This window comes from Halichoerus grypus, chromosome 2, assembly GCF_964656455.1.
Source record: "Halichoerus grypus chromosome 2, mHalGry1.hap1.1, whole genome shotgun sequence".
Taxonomy (NCBI): Eukaryota; Metazoa; Chordata; class Mammalia; order Carnivora; family Phocidae; genus Halichoerus; species Halichoerus grypus.
The window spans coordinates 147,293,427-147,310,659 of NC_135713.1; the positions used below are offsets into that span (position 1 = coordinate 147,293,427).

At 35.5% G+C, this 17,233-nt stretch overlaps 1 protein-coding gene across 1 annotated transcript; it reads left to right on the forward strand.

Annotated features, from left to right (window-relative positions):
• The first annotated feature begins 15,981 nt into the window (after nt 1-15,981).
• Nucleotides 15,982-16,902, forward strand: LOC118528603 (olfactory receptor 2AK2-like). Its single transcript, XM_036081043.2, has one exon. It carries the CDS (start codon nt 15,982-15,984, stop codon nt 16,900-16,902), a length of 921 nt encoding a protein of 306 aa, XP_035936936.2.
• Nucleotides 16,903-17,233: the final 331 nt, after the last annotated feature.

Consider the following 17,233-nt stretch of genomic DNA (forward strand, 5'->3'; position numbering starts at 1 on the left):
TATACATATAGATACATATACACATATACATACATATATTATATATATCTATATATAGATAAAGCTTCTTATATATATATAGATATATATACACATTAGATACATACATATATATATACATACATATATATATCTATATATAATACATATATACATATATATGAAAAAGTACAAGTTAAAAAGCTACTATGAAATATGTTAATTAAACATCTGAGAAAAAGGTAAAAAGAAAAAAAACAGAGAGGAAACATGAGAAAGAATAAAAAAGGAAAAAAAAAGTTGTATCTGAGAAATACACCAACCATGAAGCAATACCTGGAGCTCAATATACTATTTTCTCCTGGTATTGGGGTTTTACAGTTTTATGGGAACCCTAGGGTTGTCATCCTCTTGTTCTTCCAGCTTATCTTGTGGGGGAGGGACCCATCTCACTGTTTTTCAGGCAACCCTGCTTGGACAGAGTTGCCCTGCGCCCTATCAAGGGGCCAGGCTCTGTGGAAACTGTTTTTTTTAGCTTTTGTTCTCTGGCTGCTTTTCATGCCTTTTCAGAGGGTCAGGGCAAAGGAAAATGTTTGCATCCAGACCTCTGCCCCAGAGGAGAGAAGCCAGTCTGCTCCTCTCTGAATCCCAGAACACACAGTCTCCCTTTCTGTAAGCATGGCAGAAAACCACAGCCATCCACAGGTGGTGCACACCCCCAGTGGCCCTCTCAGTGGTTGTCCCAGGTCTCCGCCTGTCTCTGCCCTTTGTGTTTCTACAGCCGTGAGCAGTCCTGGGTCACGTAGGCCTCAGTGGCTGGCTGGGTGTTCATGGGTAGTGGCAGCTGGCCTCCAGTCCTTGGGCACAGGTCCATGCAAGGGGCCACCCCAGGTCCCCACGTGCACCCCCTCAGCTCCTGGGTCCCTTCTGAGCATTGTTATCAGGCCCTTCCAATTCTGCTGCCACCGCTCTCTGAGCTATCCCCGATGCTGGCACAGGATGCTTTTGCGCTGGGGTTTTCTATCACTTTCCAGGGGCCAGCTTCTGGGGGCTCCCCCACCTCTTATGTTTACCCTCCCATATCTGTCTGCAGAATCACAACTCTGTCCTTCATACCTCACAACCACTGATCCTCTGTCCATAGAGATCCAGACATACATTCTTATATCTCAGGCTGATTTTGTGTGTGTTCAGATTGGCTTGGTAGATATCCAGCTAAATTCAGGGGACTGGTTGAAATGGAGTCCCCCACTCCTCCACCATCTTGCCCCTCCCCCTGAGCACCAGTTGTTGTATGGAAGCATGAATCAGTATATGGTAAACCTGAATTTAGTATTAAACTGCATGTTAACTAACTGGAATTTAAATAAAAACTTTAAAAAATTGCTATGCTGGAAATTTGTAAATCATTTAGGAATATTTATGAAAAAAATTAATGAATGAATGAGTAAAATATATGTGTTATCTGAAAAATAAATGAATTCTAATGCAAATCTTGATTTAGAATCTAGCTCTGTAAAATCAAAATTGAAGACTGCTTTGAACTATTTTTGGATGATCATAGTACTATTTTCCTCTAGAATTTCAGATTATTCCAATACTGAAATTCAAATTTACCTGACTGTTGTTGGTTAAAGATCACTTATAATTTATTGTATCGTATATAATGTTTTTATTTTTATGTAAAATTGTAAAACATACAAAACATAAAATTTACCATGTTAATCATTTTAAGTGTACAGAGTGTTAAGTATATTCAGATTGCTGTACAAAAAATCTCCAGGACTTTCTCATTTTCCAAAACTGAACAGACATCTATATACATTAAACAACTCTCCATTTCCACCTCCCAGAAGCTTTGATAAATGCATTGTACTTTTGGTCACCATGAATTTGAATACTTTATTTAAAGCAAACAAGTGGAATCATACATGTTTTGTCTTTTCATGACTGGTGTATTTTACATAGCATGATACCCTCAAGCTTCAAAACTGTTACAGCATATGTCAGAATTCCTTCCTTTCTGAGGTTGAGTAATATTCCATTGTAAGTATATGCCACATCTTATTTGTCTACTCATCCATTAATAGATACTTCAGTTTCTTCTACATTTTGACTATTGTGAAGAATGCTTATAGAACATGGGTATCTAAATGTATCTTTGGGACCCTGATTTCACTTCTTTTTGAATATATACTCAGAAGTTTAATTACCGGATCACATAGCAATTTTATGTATGTATGAATGTATGTATGTATTTAAATGACCATCTATTTTCATAGTAGCTACCTCATTTTACATTCCCAACAACAGTGAACAAAATTCATTTGAAGAAATAAAGGCTAAAAAATACCACAACCTTGAGAAGGAAACAGATATCCAGGTATAAGCAGCAAAGACTCCTAAATAAGATGAACCCTAAACAGCTACACCAAGACATACGGTAATTAGAATGTCAAAAGTTAAAAATATAGGATCTTAAAGGCAGCAAAAGAAAAAAAAAAAAGGTCACATACAAGAGAACTAGACTATCAGCGGATTTTTTAATCAGAAATTTTGCTGGCCAGAAAAGAATGGCAAAGTATATTTGCAGTGTTAAAAGGGAAAAACATATAACCAAAAATGCTCCGCCTGACAAGGTTGTTACTCAAAATTGAAGAAGAGAAAATCTTCCAGACAAGCAAAAACTAAAGAAGTTTATCACCACGAAAGTAGCCTTCCAAAAATGTTAAAGTATCTTCTTTAAGAAAAAGAGAAAAGGCCATAATGAGAAATAAGAAAACGCATCAAAGAAACAAATCTCACATGTAAAGGCAAATATATAGTAAAGGCAGATATTCAGGCTCTTAAAAAGCTACTACAAATATTTTCTTCCTTACCAATTCAGATGCCTTTTATTTATTTTTCTTGACTGATTGCTGTGGCTAGGACTTCCGGTACTATGTTGAATATAAGTGGTGAAAATGAACATCCTCGACTTTTCCCGACCTCAGTGGGAAAGCTCTCAGATTTTCTTTCTTATTGAATACGATGTTCTCTGTGGATTTTTCATATAGGGTCTTACTATGTTGAGGTATATTCCCTGTGAAACTACATTGTTGAGAGGTTTTATCATGAATTGATGTGGTATGTTGTCAAGTGCTGTTTCTGTATCTGTTAGGAGATCATATGATTTTCATACTTTCTCTGGTTAATGTGATGTATGATTGTTTTGCAAATGTTGAATCACTCTTGCATCCTTGGCATAATCCCACTTTATTGCAGTGAATTTTTTTTATGTATTGTTGGATTTGGTTTGCTAATATTTTGTTGAGAAATTTTGCTTTTATGCCCGTCAGATACATTAACCTGTAGTTGTGTGTGTGTGTATGTGTGTGTATTTGGGTGTGTGTGGTATCCTTATCTGGTTTTGGTATTATAGTAATGCTTGACTTGAAAAATGAATTTGTTGGCTTTCCTTCTTCTTCTAGTTTTAGAATAATTTAGAATATTCTAATTTTAGAATAATTTAGAAATTCTAATTTAGAATAGTTTGAGGAAAATATGTGCTAACTCTTCTTTAAATATTTGGTACAATTCACCTGTGAAACCATCTGCTCCTGAAGTTTTCTTTGTTGTGAGTTTTTTTTTTCTTTTTCCAAAACCATTTCATTATTCATTACTAATAATCTCTCTGTTCAGTTTTTAATTTTTTTTCCTGATTCAGTTATGGAAGGTTATGTTTCTAGAAGTTTATTCATTTCTTCTGGGTTGTATAATTTGTTGGCAAATCATAATATTCTCTTAAAATTCTTTGTATTTCTATGGTGTCAGTTGTTATTTCTCATACTTTATTTCTGATTTTATTTACTTGAGTTCTCTCTCTGATGAATCTTGCTAAAATTTATCAATCTTGTTGATCTTAAACAAAACAAAATAAAACAAAACATGGGGCACTGGGTGGCTCAGTTGGTTAAGCATCTGCCTTCAGCTAAGGTCATAATCTCAGAGTTCTGGGATCAAGGCCCACATTGGGCTCCTAGCTCAATAGGGAGTCTCCTTCTCCCTCTGCCTCCCCGCTCTTTCATGCTTGTTCTCTTTTTCTCTCTCAAATAAATACATAAAATCTTTAAAAACAACAACAACAAACAAAAACAAAAACAATCAAACAAACAAAAACAGCTCCTGGATTCATTAATTTGTTCTTCTTGGGTTTTGTTTGTTTTTTAGTTTAAATTTCATTTGTTTTTGATTAATCTTTATTTTTTTTTCTTTCTACTGGCTTGGTTTTTGTTTTTGATTTCCTAGTTCCTTTAGGTGTAATGTTATGTTGTTTATCCGAGATTTTTCTTGCTCTGTGATCTATGCCTGTATAGTAATAATGTCTTCTCTTAGAACAGCTTTGCTGCATTCCAGAGATTTTGGATCATTGTACTTTTATTTTCATTTTTCTCCATATTTTTTTTATTTCCTTTTGTATTTCTTGTTTCATCTATTCAATATTTGGTAGAATGTTATTTAGCCTCCACGTATTTGTGTTCTTTCCAATTTTTTTTTTCTTGCAATTACTTCCTAGTTTCATACCATTGTGGTGAGAAAAATGCAGGATACAATTTCTATCTTTTTGAATTTGAGACTCTTTTGTGGCCTAACATATGATCCATTTTGGAGAATGTTTCATGTACACTTGAAAAGATTGTGTATTCCAATATTTTTTGAATGGAATGTTCTGAATATATTCAGTAAGTCCATCTGGTACATCGTGTTATTCAGTCATTGTTTCCTTGTTGATTTTTCTGGCTAGATAATCTATCCATTAATGTGAGTGAGGTCTTAAAGTCCTCTATTGTATTACTGTGAATACCTTCCTTTATGGCTCTTAAGAGTTGCTTTATGTATTTCAGTGCCCCTATATCGTGTGCATAAATATTTATATTTTTTTAGATTTTCTTTTTTCTTTCAGCACTTTTAATGTAACATGCCACACCCGTCTGGCCTGCAAAGTTTCTGCTAATAAATTTATTAATAGTTTTATCTCATTTCCATTGTATGTAACTGTTTTCTTTTCTAGTCCTTTTTTTTTTTTTAATAATTCTCTCTTTATCACTACTTTTTGCCATGATGTGTCTTTGTTTGGACCTCCTTGGGTTGATTTTGTTGGGGGGGGTTCTTTGTGCCTCCTGGATCTGGATACCTCTTTCCTTCCCCAAATCAGTGAAATTTTCAGCTATTATTTCTTCAAATAAATTTTCTGCCCCTCTTTCTCTCTCTCCTTCAGGATTCTTTAAAGTGAATGTTATTAATCTTGATGATATGCTGAGTTCCTTCACCTTGTCACATACTTTATTATTCTTATTTTCTTTCTTTTCTGCTGTTCATCTTTGTTGTTTTCCATTAATCCTTCTTTAGCTCCCTGATCCATTCCTCTGCCTCATCTTATATGCTATTGCTTCCCTCTACTGTATTTTATTTCATTTACTGAGTTCTTTATCTTAGACTGGGTCTCTTTTCAATATTTTCTGTCTTTGTCTCACTGAGAGCCTATAATCTTTTCTCAAATCCCATGAATATCTTATAGCCATTACTTTGAATTTATAACAGTCATATTGATTATTTCTGTTCATTTAGCAATTTGATGAAGTTTTGTCCTTGTTCATTTGGGACATATTCCTCCACCTCATTATTGTGTGTAACCCTCTGTGCTTATTTCCTATGTATTTGGAAAATAAGCTACATTTCTTGACCTTAACAGTCATGGCTTTATGAAGAAGAGGTCCTGTGATGCCCAGTAGCACAATGCCCCTGTTCACCAGAACCAGGTACTCTAATGAGGTCTCTATGTGGGTTGTGTGCACTTTACTATCATGACTGACTATATTTTCCTTCAGTCCATTTGGCTGCAATTGACCACTGTTCTTGTTACACCAAGAAGGTTTTTGTCCCTGTGCTGTTAAGGGACCAGTCTGCTCCACCATGTGTTAGACGTTGGAAGGTGTCAGCTGTCAGCCAAATGCCTGCCCTAAGCTCGTGTGCAGGGGCTACTTGAAGGATGATGTCTTTGCCTTGTGCCTCGAGGCTCTCAAAGTGGGCAGTGATGGCAGTCATACCTTCTAGGGCTGCAGTTGCACTGATTGGCAGTCCACATTTTCTGTGCTACTAGCCAATATTTGGCTGTTGGGACTGTGGACACACGCCTGTGCATGTGTATCTTTCCCTCTCCCCAGGGCAAGAGTCAGTTTGGAGTGTCACATCTCACTGTTGGGGCTGTTTGCAGCATGTTTTGTGGCAGGAGATGCTTTGGATGGACACCTGTGTAATGGGAGGGATTGGATAGGGTGGATGTGCAGGAGAATGTGGGGGTGGAGTTCATGGTGCTACCTAGATAGGTGAAGAGTGTTTACACTTGTCCCTGCACATGTGGTGCTATCTTGGCTTGGGGTCTGGGAGGAAATGGCACTGGTCAGCTCTTCTGTTCTTGGAGAAGTCTCCTATAGATTCTGCCTCCACACACACACACACACACACATACACCCAAGCATGTTCTGGAAGTAATAAATAAATCTCCTTCACTTATGTCCCAGGACAGAGACTCAGTTTCTTCTTGCCCTCAGGATCTTTCAGAGTTAAGCCTGCTAACTTTTAAAATACCAAGTTATTCCCAGCTGATTGTAAAAATTCAGAAAGTTAAGCCCCAATGTTTTTCAAAGACATATATTACAGGGACCCATGATCCTGGTGTGGGTGACCCATCCTTGAGGTGCTTGTTGTGGGTTCTGATTCTCTCTCTTCTCCATGATTTTAGTGTACCTCCTGCTTGTGGTTAGTCTCATGAAGGGTTTGGTTTCCAACTGCATCTCCATTTCTCCTAATATTTCTTATGTGGCCTCCTCTCTATGAGTAACTAGAGAGTTTGTTCTGCCAATCTTTGTGTTGTTTTCAGAGGTAGTTGCATGGATGTGTTTGCTATCTTGTGTATCCCTGGAACTAAGTGAGTTCAGGATCCTCCCACTCTGCCATCTCCACAGAGCCTTAAGTTGGCAGTCTTTTTAAAAGAGCACTTTTACAACTCTAAATTCCCCTTCACATTGCTTTTCCTGTATCTAATAAATTTTGGTACATTGTGTTTTTATCATTTTTGTCAGGATATTTTATAATTTCCCTTGTGTTTAATTCTTTAACCAGTTTGTTGTTTATGAGTACATAATTAAATTTTCACAGATATTCTTGATTTTCCAGATTTGCTTCAGCTAATGATTTTTAATTTTATCTTATGATAAGAAAAGCTAGTTTGTATGACTTTACTCTTCTTAAAATGTTAATAAATGTTTATTGGTCTTACATAAGGTCTATCTTGGAAAATGTTCCATGTTCACTTGAGAAATTATACCAAAATTTCTCTCTATATATATATTTAATATCTCTGAGGTTTGGTATACATATATTTATAATTGTGAAGTGTCATTATTATTGTTATAAGTGTCCTTTTCCTTTCTTACAGTTTTATTTTTGTGTGAAATTAGTATAAATACCACTGCTCTCCATTGGTTACTACTTCAGCACAATCTTTTTTTTTTTTTTATCGTTTCATTAACAATCTATCAAACTCTGTCCTTAGAACTAAGGAAAGTATCCTGTAGACAGCATGGTTATTTTCTCTTTTTAAATCCGTTCCATTCTGTCAATCTTTACCTTTTGAATGGGACATTTAATATGATTACTGGTGGGAAAATAACTGTCAATGCTCTTTTGTTAAGTGTTTTCTTGATATAGCTTTTGCTGTCCCTCATTACCTTTCTTAGTGCCTTCATTTTCATTTTGTTGATCTTTTAATAATGGGATGCTTTTATTTACCTCCTATTTCCTTTTGTCTGTAGTTTATTGATATTTTCTTTGTTGTTACCATAGTGTATTTGTTTGCTAGGACTGCCATATCAAAGTATCACAACCTGGGTTGTAATTAATAATAAAAATTAATTTTCTCACTTTTCTGGAGGCTACAAGATGGATGTCAAGGGGTTGGCAGAGTTGAATTTTGTTGGGGACGCTTTCCTTGGCTTGTAGACTTCCATCTTCTCTCTCTGTCTTTACATGGCTGTAACTCTAAAAGTGTCTGTATCTTAAACTCCACTTATATGAAATCACACATATTGGATGAAGGTGACCCTTATGATCCATGTTGACTTAATTGCCTATTTGAGGTACTATTTCCAAATACAGACACTATAAAATAATGGAGGTTAGGATTTCAACATATGAATTAAGAGGGGACACAATTCAGTCCACAGCACATGTGGATTACAAAAACAATCTCTACAACACATTAAGTTACTGATATCATAGATGAGATTTTTATATGTGTGGGCCCATTAATATGTATTTATAATAATTTTCAGTTTTGGTCTTTCAAATCTTATAAAAGAAGTAAAGGTGGACTTCTGTGTGTTTTGGTCAAGTTCCCCACATACAAGGCACTTTTAAATTTCCTTAGAGTCTCATCCCTGCATTTTTTTTTTAGAAGCCTTGGATTTGTATTAAATATCTCTTTGTTAATGTCTTGCTTCCCCCACAAATTGTAGCTCACTGTTGCTCTAATGCTTCCCTGCATCTGTCCCTGCCATCAGAGGCCTCCCAATTATGCCACTTTCCCCATCACTGTCCTGAGCCAGGTGAGACAGACAGAAATTATATGGAGATTCCTTCACAAGTCAGTACTTTATAAGCGAGTATGTTCTTCTTTTGTCTAAACGATGGAACTGAGAATTAAGAAGTGTTTTCCTGACTAAACCACAGTGCTCCAATGGGGAGTATGGCAAGTGGAGGCAAAATGCCACAAAATTTCCCAACATTTTGAGTAAGGGCTTTTTCTTGGTTAAGGATTCACTTGGTTTTTGCACTTTCTTAGCTGGTTTCTGGAGTTCTGACAAACCTATGTTTGTCCATATGTTATTCTTTATGGAGTGTCTGTGGGAAATGAGGGCTGGCACATTCTAGCCCACCATCTTGATGTTTTATCCAAGATTCAAGGGACAGATGTGTCAGCAAGGTGTTAGTATGCCTGAAAGAATGTCATTAGATATACTGATTTATCTAATCTGTTCTCCTCTTGACACATCTGCTCTTACTCCCTTCCTGGGACTTGATCAAAAGAAACTGGATACTGTTCCATGTCTATATTGTCATTATTTGTGTGAATTTAAAGGGCCATCTGTATCTAAAGTGATCTCCTGACTTTCTCTTGATATGTTTTTTGGGCTCAGACACCAATATGTGCGGATTCAAACTGTGTCTCATGTGGTGGAAAAACAGGCATTTGGGGCTGCCTGGGTGGCTCAGTCATTAAGCATCTGCTTTGGCTCAGGTCATGATCCCAGGGTCCTGGGATCGAGCCCCACATCAGGCTCTCTCCTCAGCGGGAAGCCTGCTTCGCCCTCTCCCACTCCCCCTGCTTGTATTCCCTCTCTCGCTGTGTCTCTCTCTGTCAAATAAATAAATAAAAGCTTTAAAAAAAAAAAAAAAGATGCTGAAAAACAGGCATTTGTTAAGTAAGGTTGGGAGTCTACCCTCCAGCTGGGAGGAAGTCAGCCATGAACAGTGATGTGACTGCATTGGGATGGATATGTGGTTGGAAAAATTTGCTGTATTACAGATTTTATTTTAAATTATACTGTCTGGATAGTTTGTTCTTTTTTGATTCTGAGTTTTTAATCGAACTAGGTCACTGTGAGACAACACTTAAAGGGTTTGCATACACACTAGAGCAAAGCATTAAAGAACATGCCTCCGTTCTGAATCCATCTTAATTTATATAGAATGGCCATTAAAAAAAGAAGAACAGTAAAATCAACACTCAAAACAAAAACTAGTATGTATTGGGTGTTTGCTGTGTGTCAGGCAATACTGTGAATTGCTTGCCTGTATTTACTAATTAATTTTTCAAAATAACCCTCAGCTCTATGTGCAATCACCATTCACAATAGAAAAAAAGGAATAAACTTAAGAATAAAGAAATCTAACAATAATTCTGATTATCCTATTTATGCAGAGTAAGCTATCCTCCCTTAGCTCCCTTCCATCAGTACATTGCACTTATACCCTGTTGCTGAATTTTGGGAACTAAGAGCATATCCTCACTTTTATACTACAAACATTTTTTTTTTTTTTGTGGGATTACTATCTTTTTTGTAACTCTCCTATGTAGTTTACATTTGTTGGCTCATAATACATTTGAAAATTTTTCCCACACTATGTCAAGTGAAAATAAAACAACAGCAAAAACAACAACAACAATAGTTGTAACCATTACCATGAAATATTAGACTTAAATTCAGAGGCTGATTTATCTTGAAGGTAAAGAAGTTAGCCTTAGGGTCTCTCCCTTGCATAGGACCCTCAAATGTCATATCTTAATTGTGTATCACATTTTTTTTCTTAAGGTAATCTCCCAAGACTGTACATGTCAAGCTACTAAAATTGTAGGTTTATCCAATGATAGGCTAAAATTATTTCCACCAGTGACTAACCTTGAGGGAAGTGTTGATTACTTATGGGACTCAAACTATTTAAAATCAAAGATCTGGATCCCATACTCCTATTTTCTCCTCTGCAGACTGGCATTCAATGACTGATGCTGCACTGTTCTTTGTGGAGAAAGTCTTTTCACAACTAAGGTATTTTGTAGAAAAGTAAACTAAATTTTATATATAAAATAATTGGGAGAAATGAAGATAAGAGATGTACTCATCTTTTTAAATTTTATTTTATTATGTTAGTCACCATACAGTATGAGATGTACTCATTTTAATAAGAACTTATTGATATATTAAAATTACATAAAGTATAATGTAGATCTCTGTATATTCCCTGTGAACTCTAAAGTACGTTACCTTGACTTTCAACCTCTTACAATTATCTTTTTTTCCTTTATTTTGTTGTTGTTGTTGTTGTTTTCTTTTTTCAAATCTGTGTAGAGTAATTGCTTTATTTCATCCCATAAAGTTAGTTAAGGGGAATGGTGGTTTAAAACCCAAAGTCACCTTAATTTCTACAAATTCAATAAATATTGTTGATATAGACAAAGATTAAATTAGCACCATGTTATTATTTAAATTACTCTCTCTGAACTTAAGCACAATTTACCCATTTTGGAATTTAAGAAACCTGAATTCTACTTTATAGCCATACCTATACTTTTTAAGATTTTCTTAAATTTATTTATTTGTCAGAGAGAGAGCACAAACAGGGAGAGTGGCAGGCAGAGGGAGAGGCAGGCTCCCTGCTGAGCATGGAGCCTGATGCCTGACTTGATCATCAGAACCCTGAGATCATGACCTGATCCAAAGGAAGACACTTAACCAAGTGAACCATCCAGGCATCTGCATACCTATATTTTTAAGATTGTTGTATCAAAGACAATGAACTATTTAACTAAAACATTTGGCATGTCATGTACTTCCTCAGAAATTCTTACCTTTTTTGTACACACACAAAAAATCAAACTGTATATCAATTAGTTATTAATTATGCAGAATCCAAATCCATATACATATGTTAAAGATAAAAGACAGTTAATTAATACTTTTTGAAGCCCTATCAGATAAATTTGGTGATGTGATTATTTCTTACTTTGATGAATATAGGAGAGAATTGCCCAGAGCTCAATTAGTTTTTCTTTTTTTTCTTTTTTCTTTTTTCTTTTGGAGCACTGACACCAGCTCTAATGAAGCACCATATGCAATGTATAATATGTGCTTAATTGTGGACCAGAGACCAAGTTTTCCCAAAAGGGCTGTTGGAACCAAAATATGAATTTCCACCAAGAGAGATTAAAAATCTTACAAGGGGGAAAGAAAATGACTGTGTACATTTAAATTATATTTTCTACTGAGTTTATCATGCTAAGTGCTTGAGACATATTTCCTAAGGTAAAAAAATAAAAAGTCACTAAAACTTTATGGAATTTTAGTACATTAACAGCTCCCAAAATGTGTTTCAAATTAGAGATTTAAACATCTTTTGATTACTCTTGGAATTTGTTGTTTTTGCTTTTCTGCAAATGTGCCATGTTAAGCAGTTTGATTATTCAAAATATATGTGGTTCTGCCTGAGTAACTCTTCATATATATGATCAACAAATACTATTATTTTATTAAAAATTTTATTAAAGAATAAATTGGTGTAACTGTAATCACTACCCTATATGGGTGTTAGGATTCCTTTCTATATATACTATTGCAGATATGTCTTCCATTCCTTTTTTAATGTTTTGTTTTAAGAACAAAATTCTAAAAGAATGAAACACAGCTCTATATAAGAGGGTATATGCCTCAAAGGAAATGTCTTTTACATTAATTATCTTATAAAATTTAAGAAAATTTGTATGTCTTCTCATTTAGAAAAAGATACAGTGTTTTAAGGAAATACCTTCTTTAGTTTCAGAGATATGGCTTGGTGGAGGGAAAAGAATCTTCACAGTAACAATCACTCAGCTATCAGATAGGTGTTTAATCTGCTGAGTCCTCTGAGGTAAGTGAAAAGAAATTTGCAAATGACACTATAGATAAAGGGCTGGTATCCAAAATCTATAAAGAACTTCTCAAACTCAACACCCAAAAAACAATAAGTCAAAAAATGGGCAGAAGACAGGAACAGACACTTCTCTGAAGAAGATATACAAATGGCTAACAGACACATGAAAAAATGTTCATCATTAGCCATCAGGGAAATTCAAATCAAAAGCACACTGAGATACCACCTTACACCACTTAGAATGGCAAAAATGGACAGGGCAAGAAACAACAAATGTTGGAGAGGTTGTGGAGAAAGGGGAACCCTCTTACACTGTTGGTGGGCATGCAAGTTGGTACAGCCACTTTGGAAAACAGTGTGGAGGTATCTCAAAAACTTAAATACAGAAAAAAATAAATAAATAAATACAGAGCTACCCTATGACCCAGCAATTGCACTCCTGAGTATTTACGTCAAAGACACAGATATAGTGAAAAGAAGGGCCATATGCACCCCAGTGTTCATAGCAGCAATGTCCGCAATAGCCAAACTGTGGAAAGAGCCGAGATGTCCTTCAACAGATGAATGGATAAAGAAGATGTGGTCCATATATACAATGAAATATTATTCAGCCATCAGAAAGGATGAATACCCAACATTTACATCAACATGGATGGGACTGGAGGAGGTTATGCTAAGTGAAATAAGTCAAGCAGGGAAAGTCAATTATCATATGGTTTCACTTATTTGTGGAACATAAGGAATAGCATGGAGGACATTAGGAGAAGGAAGGGAAAGATGAAGTGTGGGGGGGAATCGGAGGGAGAGATGGACTCTGAGAAACAAACTGAGGGTTTTAGAGGGAAGGGGTTGGGGGGATGGGCTAGCCCAGTGATGGGTATTAAGGAGGGCCTGTATTGCATGGAGCACTGGGTGTTATATGAAAACAATGGATCGTGGATCACCACATCAAAACTAATGATGTATTGTATGGTGACTAACATAATAAAATAAAATTAAAAATTAAAAAAAAAAAAAAGAAATCAGAGTGCCTTGATGAGTTTCCTACAACTTATATTGAAAAGGAAAACATGCAATTAGTGTCAGACATACTATTTAAAGAAATACATTTCACTTTGATGATTATGTAGTGTGAATTCTATTATGCATCTGACATGCATTTTCTCAATTGGGACTATTTATGAACATATTGCTTAAGTGATTTATGTGAAAAGAATATAGAGTTAAGTATTTGAGATTTATTTGGTCTTATATTGCATATGAATCATCCCAGGTTTAAAAGACAAAGGGGATGAAGACCATCTTGTCACAGTGAGATAGGACCAGAGTTTGGTAGCAGTGTGTACTTCTAATGTAAGAGAGCATGACCCTGGAACATCTTTGTATTCTTGATGGGGCTAGTGAACATTTTTGTTTCTTTCTTCTCTAAACCATAACATTTTGCATTATATTAAGCACAAATTTATATCCAACAATATTTTTGAAATAATGAAAATATTTAAAACAGGTAAAGTATTTCAGGAAGTAAAAAAAAAACACCTGGTGAGAATTTTATGCAGTTCTTTTTTGTTTGTTGGTTTTGTTTTGTTTTTAATTTTATTATGTTATGTTAGTCATCATACAGTACATCATTAGTTTTTGATGTAGTGTTCCATGATTCATTGTTTTCATATAATACCCAGTGCTCCATGCAATACATGCCCTCCTTAATACCCATCACCAGGCTAACCCATGCTCCCACCCCCTCCCCTCTAAAACCTTCAGTTTGTTTCTTGGAGTCCATAGTCTCTCATGGTTCATGTCCCCCTCAGATACCCCCCCTTCATTAAAGTAAATTATTTTGTAAATTGTATAGTTCCATGCAAGTCCTGATTATCATTAATAATTCCATTTTTATATTGACCTTATTCCTGACTGAAAATATGAAGGTGCTAACACATTTTCTATATGTATGGCTTCCATTTCTACTCATTTCTTTAGTTTCTATCTCCTGATATCAGTTACCTAATACCTTTACCTTAAATAAAATTTACACTAAAGATTTTTAATAAAAGCAGAGTTCAAAATTCAAGGGAAATGTGGAAAAAAACAATGCAAAAAATATGTGTGGACTATGATAAGAATCATGAACTTTTATTATGATGAAAATAACTATATATAATTGCTTATTTGATAAAGTTTTTTAGGTAGAAATTTTTGACTTTCAGCCTTTATGGACCTAATAACATATAACTTGTTCTGAAATTCAGCATGGTAAATATAAATTTTAATACTGCTTCCTTTCTCTTGACAAGTTTCCAGTTTGGTTTTAAAACAAACTTTAAGATGATATTATTTTAATATTTTTACTTCAACTTGAAATTCCAAGACAGTACTTAATGCACCAGAGCCACATGAAAATTACAATTGTTTTAAGGTTGGGAATTGTAATTTTTAAATTATATTGGTGAACATATGATAAAAGTTGTCAGTCCTCAATATATTTATTTTATATTAGTGTGATTGGCACTCACATTTAGAATTTTATCTACAACTGGAAATGCTTTTGGATGTTGGAGGAGGTGTCTGGGTGTTAGAGAATTTATTTCTTGAGGGAAAGAAGATGCATGATATCTTTTAGGTCTTCTCATCTTAACATGCACTTTGTACTTTTTTCTCATCCATCAAGTGAATTTTTTTATTTATAATACAGTAATGTGGCATAGCCTAAAATTAATTTCCTGAACCTTATGAAAATATTTTTACAGCATTCAATGTTTTTATTTTTATTTTTTAAAGATTTTATTTATCTGTCAGAGAGAGAGAGACAGAGAGAGCACAAGCAGGTGGAGCAGCAAACAGAGGGAGAAGCAGGCTCCCCACTGAGCAAGAAGCCTGATGCGGACTCCATCCCAGGACCCTGGGATCATGACCTGAGCTGAAGGCAGATGCTTAACTGACTGAGCCACCCAGGTGTCCCATTCAGTGTTTTTAATACTTACCAGAGTATTACCCTTTAGAATTAGAGGTGAGGGAAAATAATTAGATAACTTTGTATGTGCTTAAAAAGGCCTAAGAATTCTGTATTTAAAGGAAAAGAAGAGGATAAAACATGTATTTTTCAAACTGGACAGAAATTTAGAGTGCTTTTAATACTGTCATAAATTCATTGGGTAATTGAATGTGAGTAATACATCTGATAATCAATAAGTATAGAGCTAAGGGAAATTGAATATGCATACATTCTCTAAAAGTTGTCTTGTGTGTAGAGATAGGTTAAGCTCTCATCATCCAGGGTTTATTCTCTGAAAGTTACTGGAATAAGATACATTGTTTTCCACTCATTTTGCAAAGAAAATGAAAGCAGTGTACAGTCTGTATATTTTACTTGGCTAGGGCAGTGGTGTGGAGGCAATTCAAGGCATTCATTAATAATCATTTTCTTTTCTCTTGAAGTACAGTCATTGTCCTTACATGGAATCTTTAGATACAATCTGCTCTGATATTTCAGGTTAAACTATGAAGACAGGAAATCAAAGCATCAAAACAGATTTTATACTTTCTGGTCTTTTCCAATATGGTCAAATGGACACTTTCCTCTTTGTTGCCATTGTAATCCTCTTTGCAGTGGCTCTGATGGGGAACATCATACTGATCCTTCTCATTCGACTGGACACCAGACTCCACACTCCAATGTACTTTCTACTCAGTCAGCTCTCCTTCATGGATATAATGAACATCACCACCACAGTGCCCAAGATGGCCACTAACTTTCTGTCAAATAGTAAGACCATTACTTTTTTAGGCTGTGAGATTCAAACATTTGTGTTCATAGTCCTTGGTGGGACTGAAGCTCTTCTCCTTGGTTTCATGTCCTATGATCGATATGTAGCCATCTGTCACCCTTTGCATTATCCTTTACTCATGAGCAAGAAGATCTGTTGGTTCATGGTCACATGTGCATGGACCAGTTGTTCTATCAATGCTCTAGTACACACATTGTATGTATTTCATCTTCCATTTTGTAGATCACGGCTCATCAACCACTTTTTCTGTGAACTTCCATCTCTATTACAACTGGCATGTCAGAACACTTCCACATATGAGTATACAGTCGTTCTGAGTGGGCTTATTATTCTGCTGCTGCCATTCTTGGCCATTCTAGCATCCTATGCCTGTGTACTTACTGTGGTTTTTCAGATGAGCTCAGGTAAAGGACAGACAAAGGCTGTCTCCACTTGTTCCTCTCACCTGATTGCGGCAAGCCTATTCTATGTGACTGCTCTCTCCACCTATACAAGGCCACACTCCTTGCATTCCCCGGGACAGGATAAGACAGTGGCAGTGTTTTACACCATCATCACACCTCTTCTGAACCCATTTATCTACAGCCTGAGGAATAAAGAAGTTATTGGGGCCATGAGAAGTCTGTTGGTATAATGGATATTTGTACAGGAGATATCACTTTGGGAAATCCTTATTGATTGAGATGAAACAACAGAGATCACTTTGCCTGGAATACTGTTTTGGAATATATAAACTCTCAGAAATATTTATGAAATAAATAAATTGATAAATACCTTGAATCCTGCTGGTTTCAGAATGGCTTAAAGATAGTTTTTGAAACTGGATGCATTTCCAATCTTTAAGCTGGAAAAATTGTGTTATTATCAACATTATTTAGCCCTCTAAAGCAATAGATTTCATCCATGTTAACTCAGTATTTGCATGTCACAACAAATATTTTGTAATATCCTCCTTAATATCTGAA

Excerpts from the sequence above, each read along its gene's own strand:
- LOC118528603 (XM_036081043.2), top strand. The coding sequence starts at position 15,982 with ATGAAGACAGGAAATCAAAGCATCAAAACAGATTTTATACTTTCTGGT.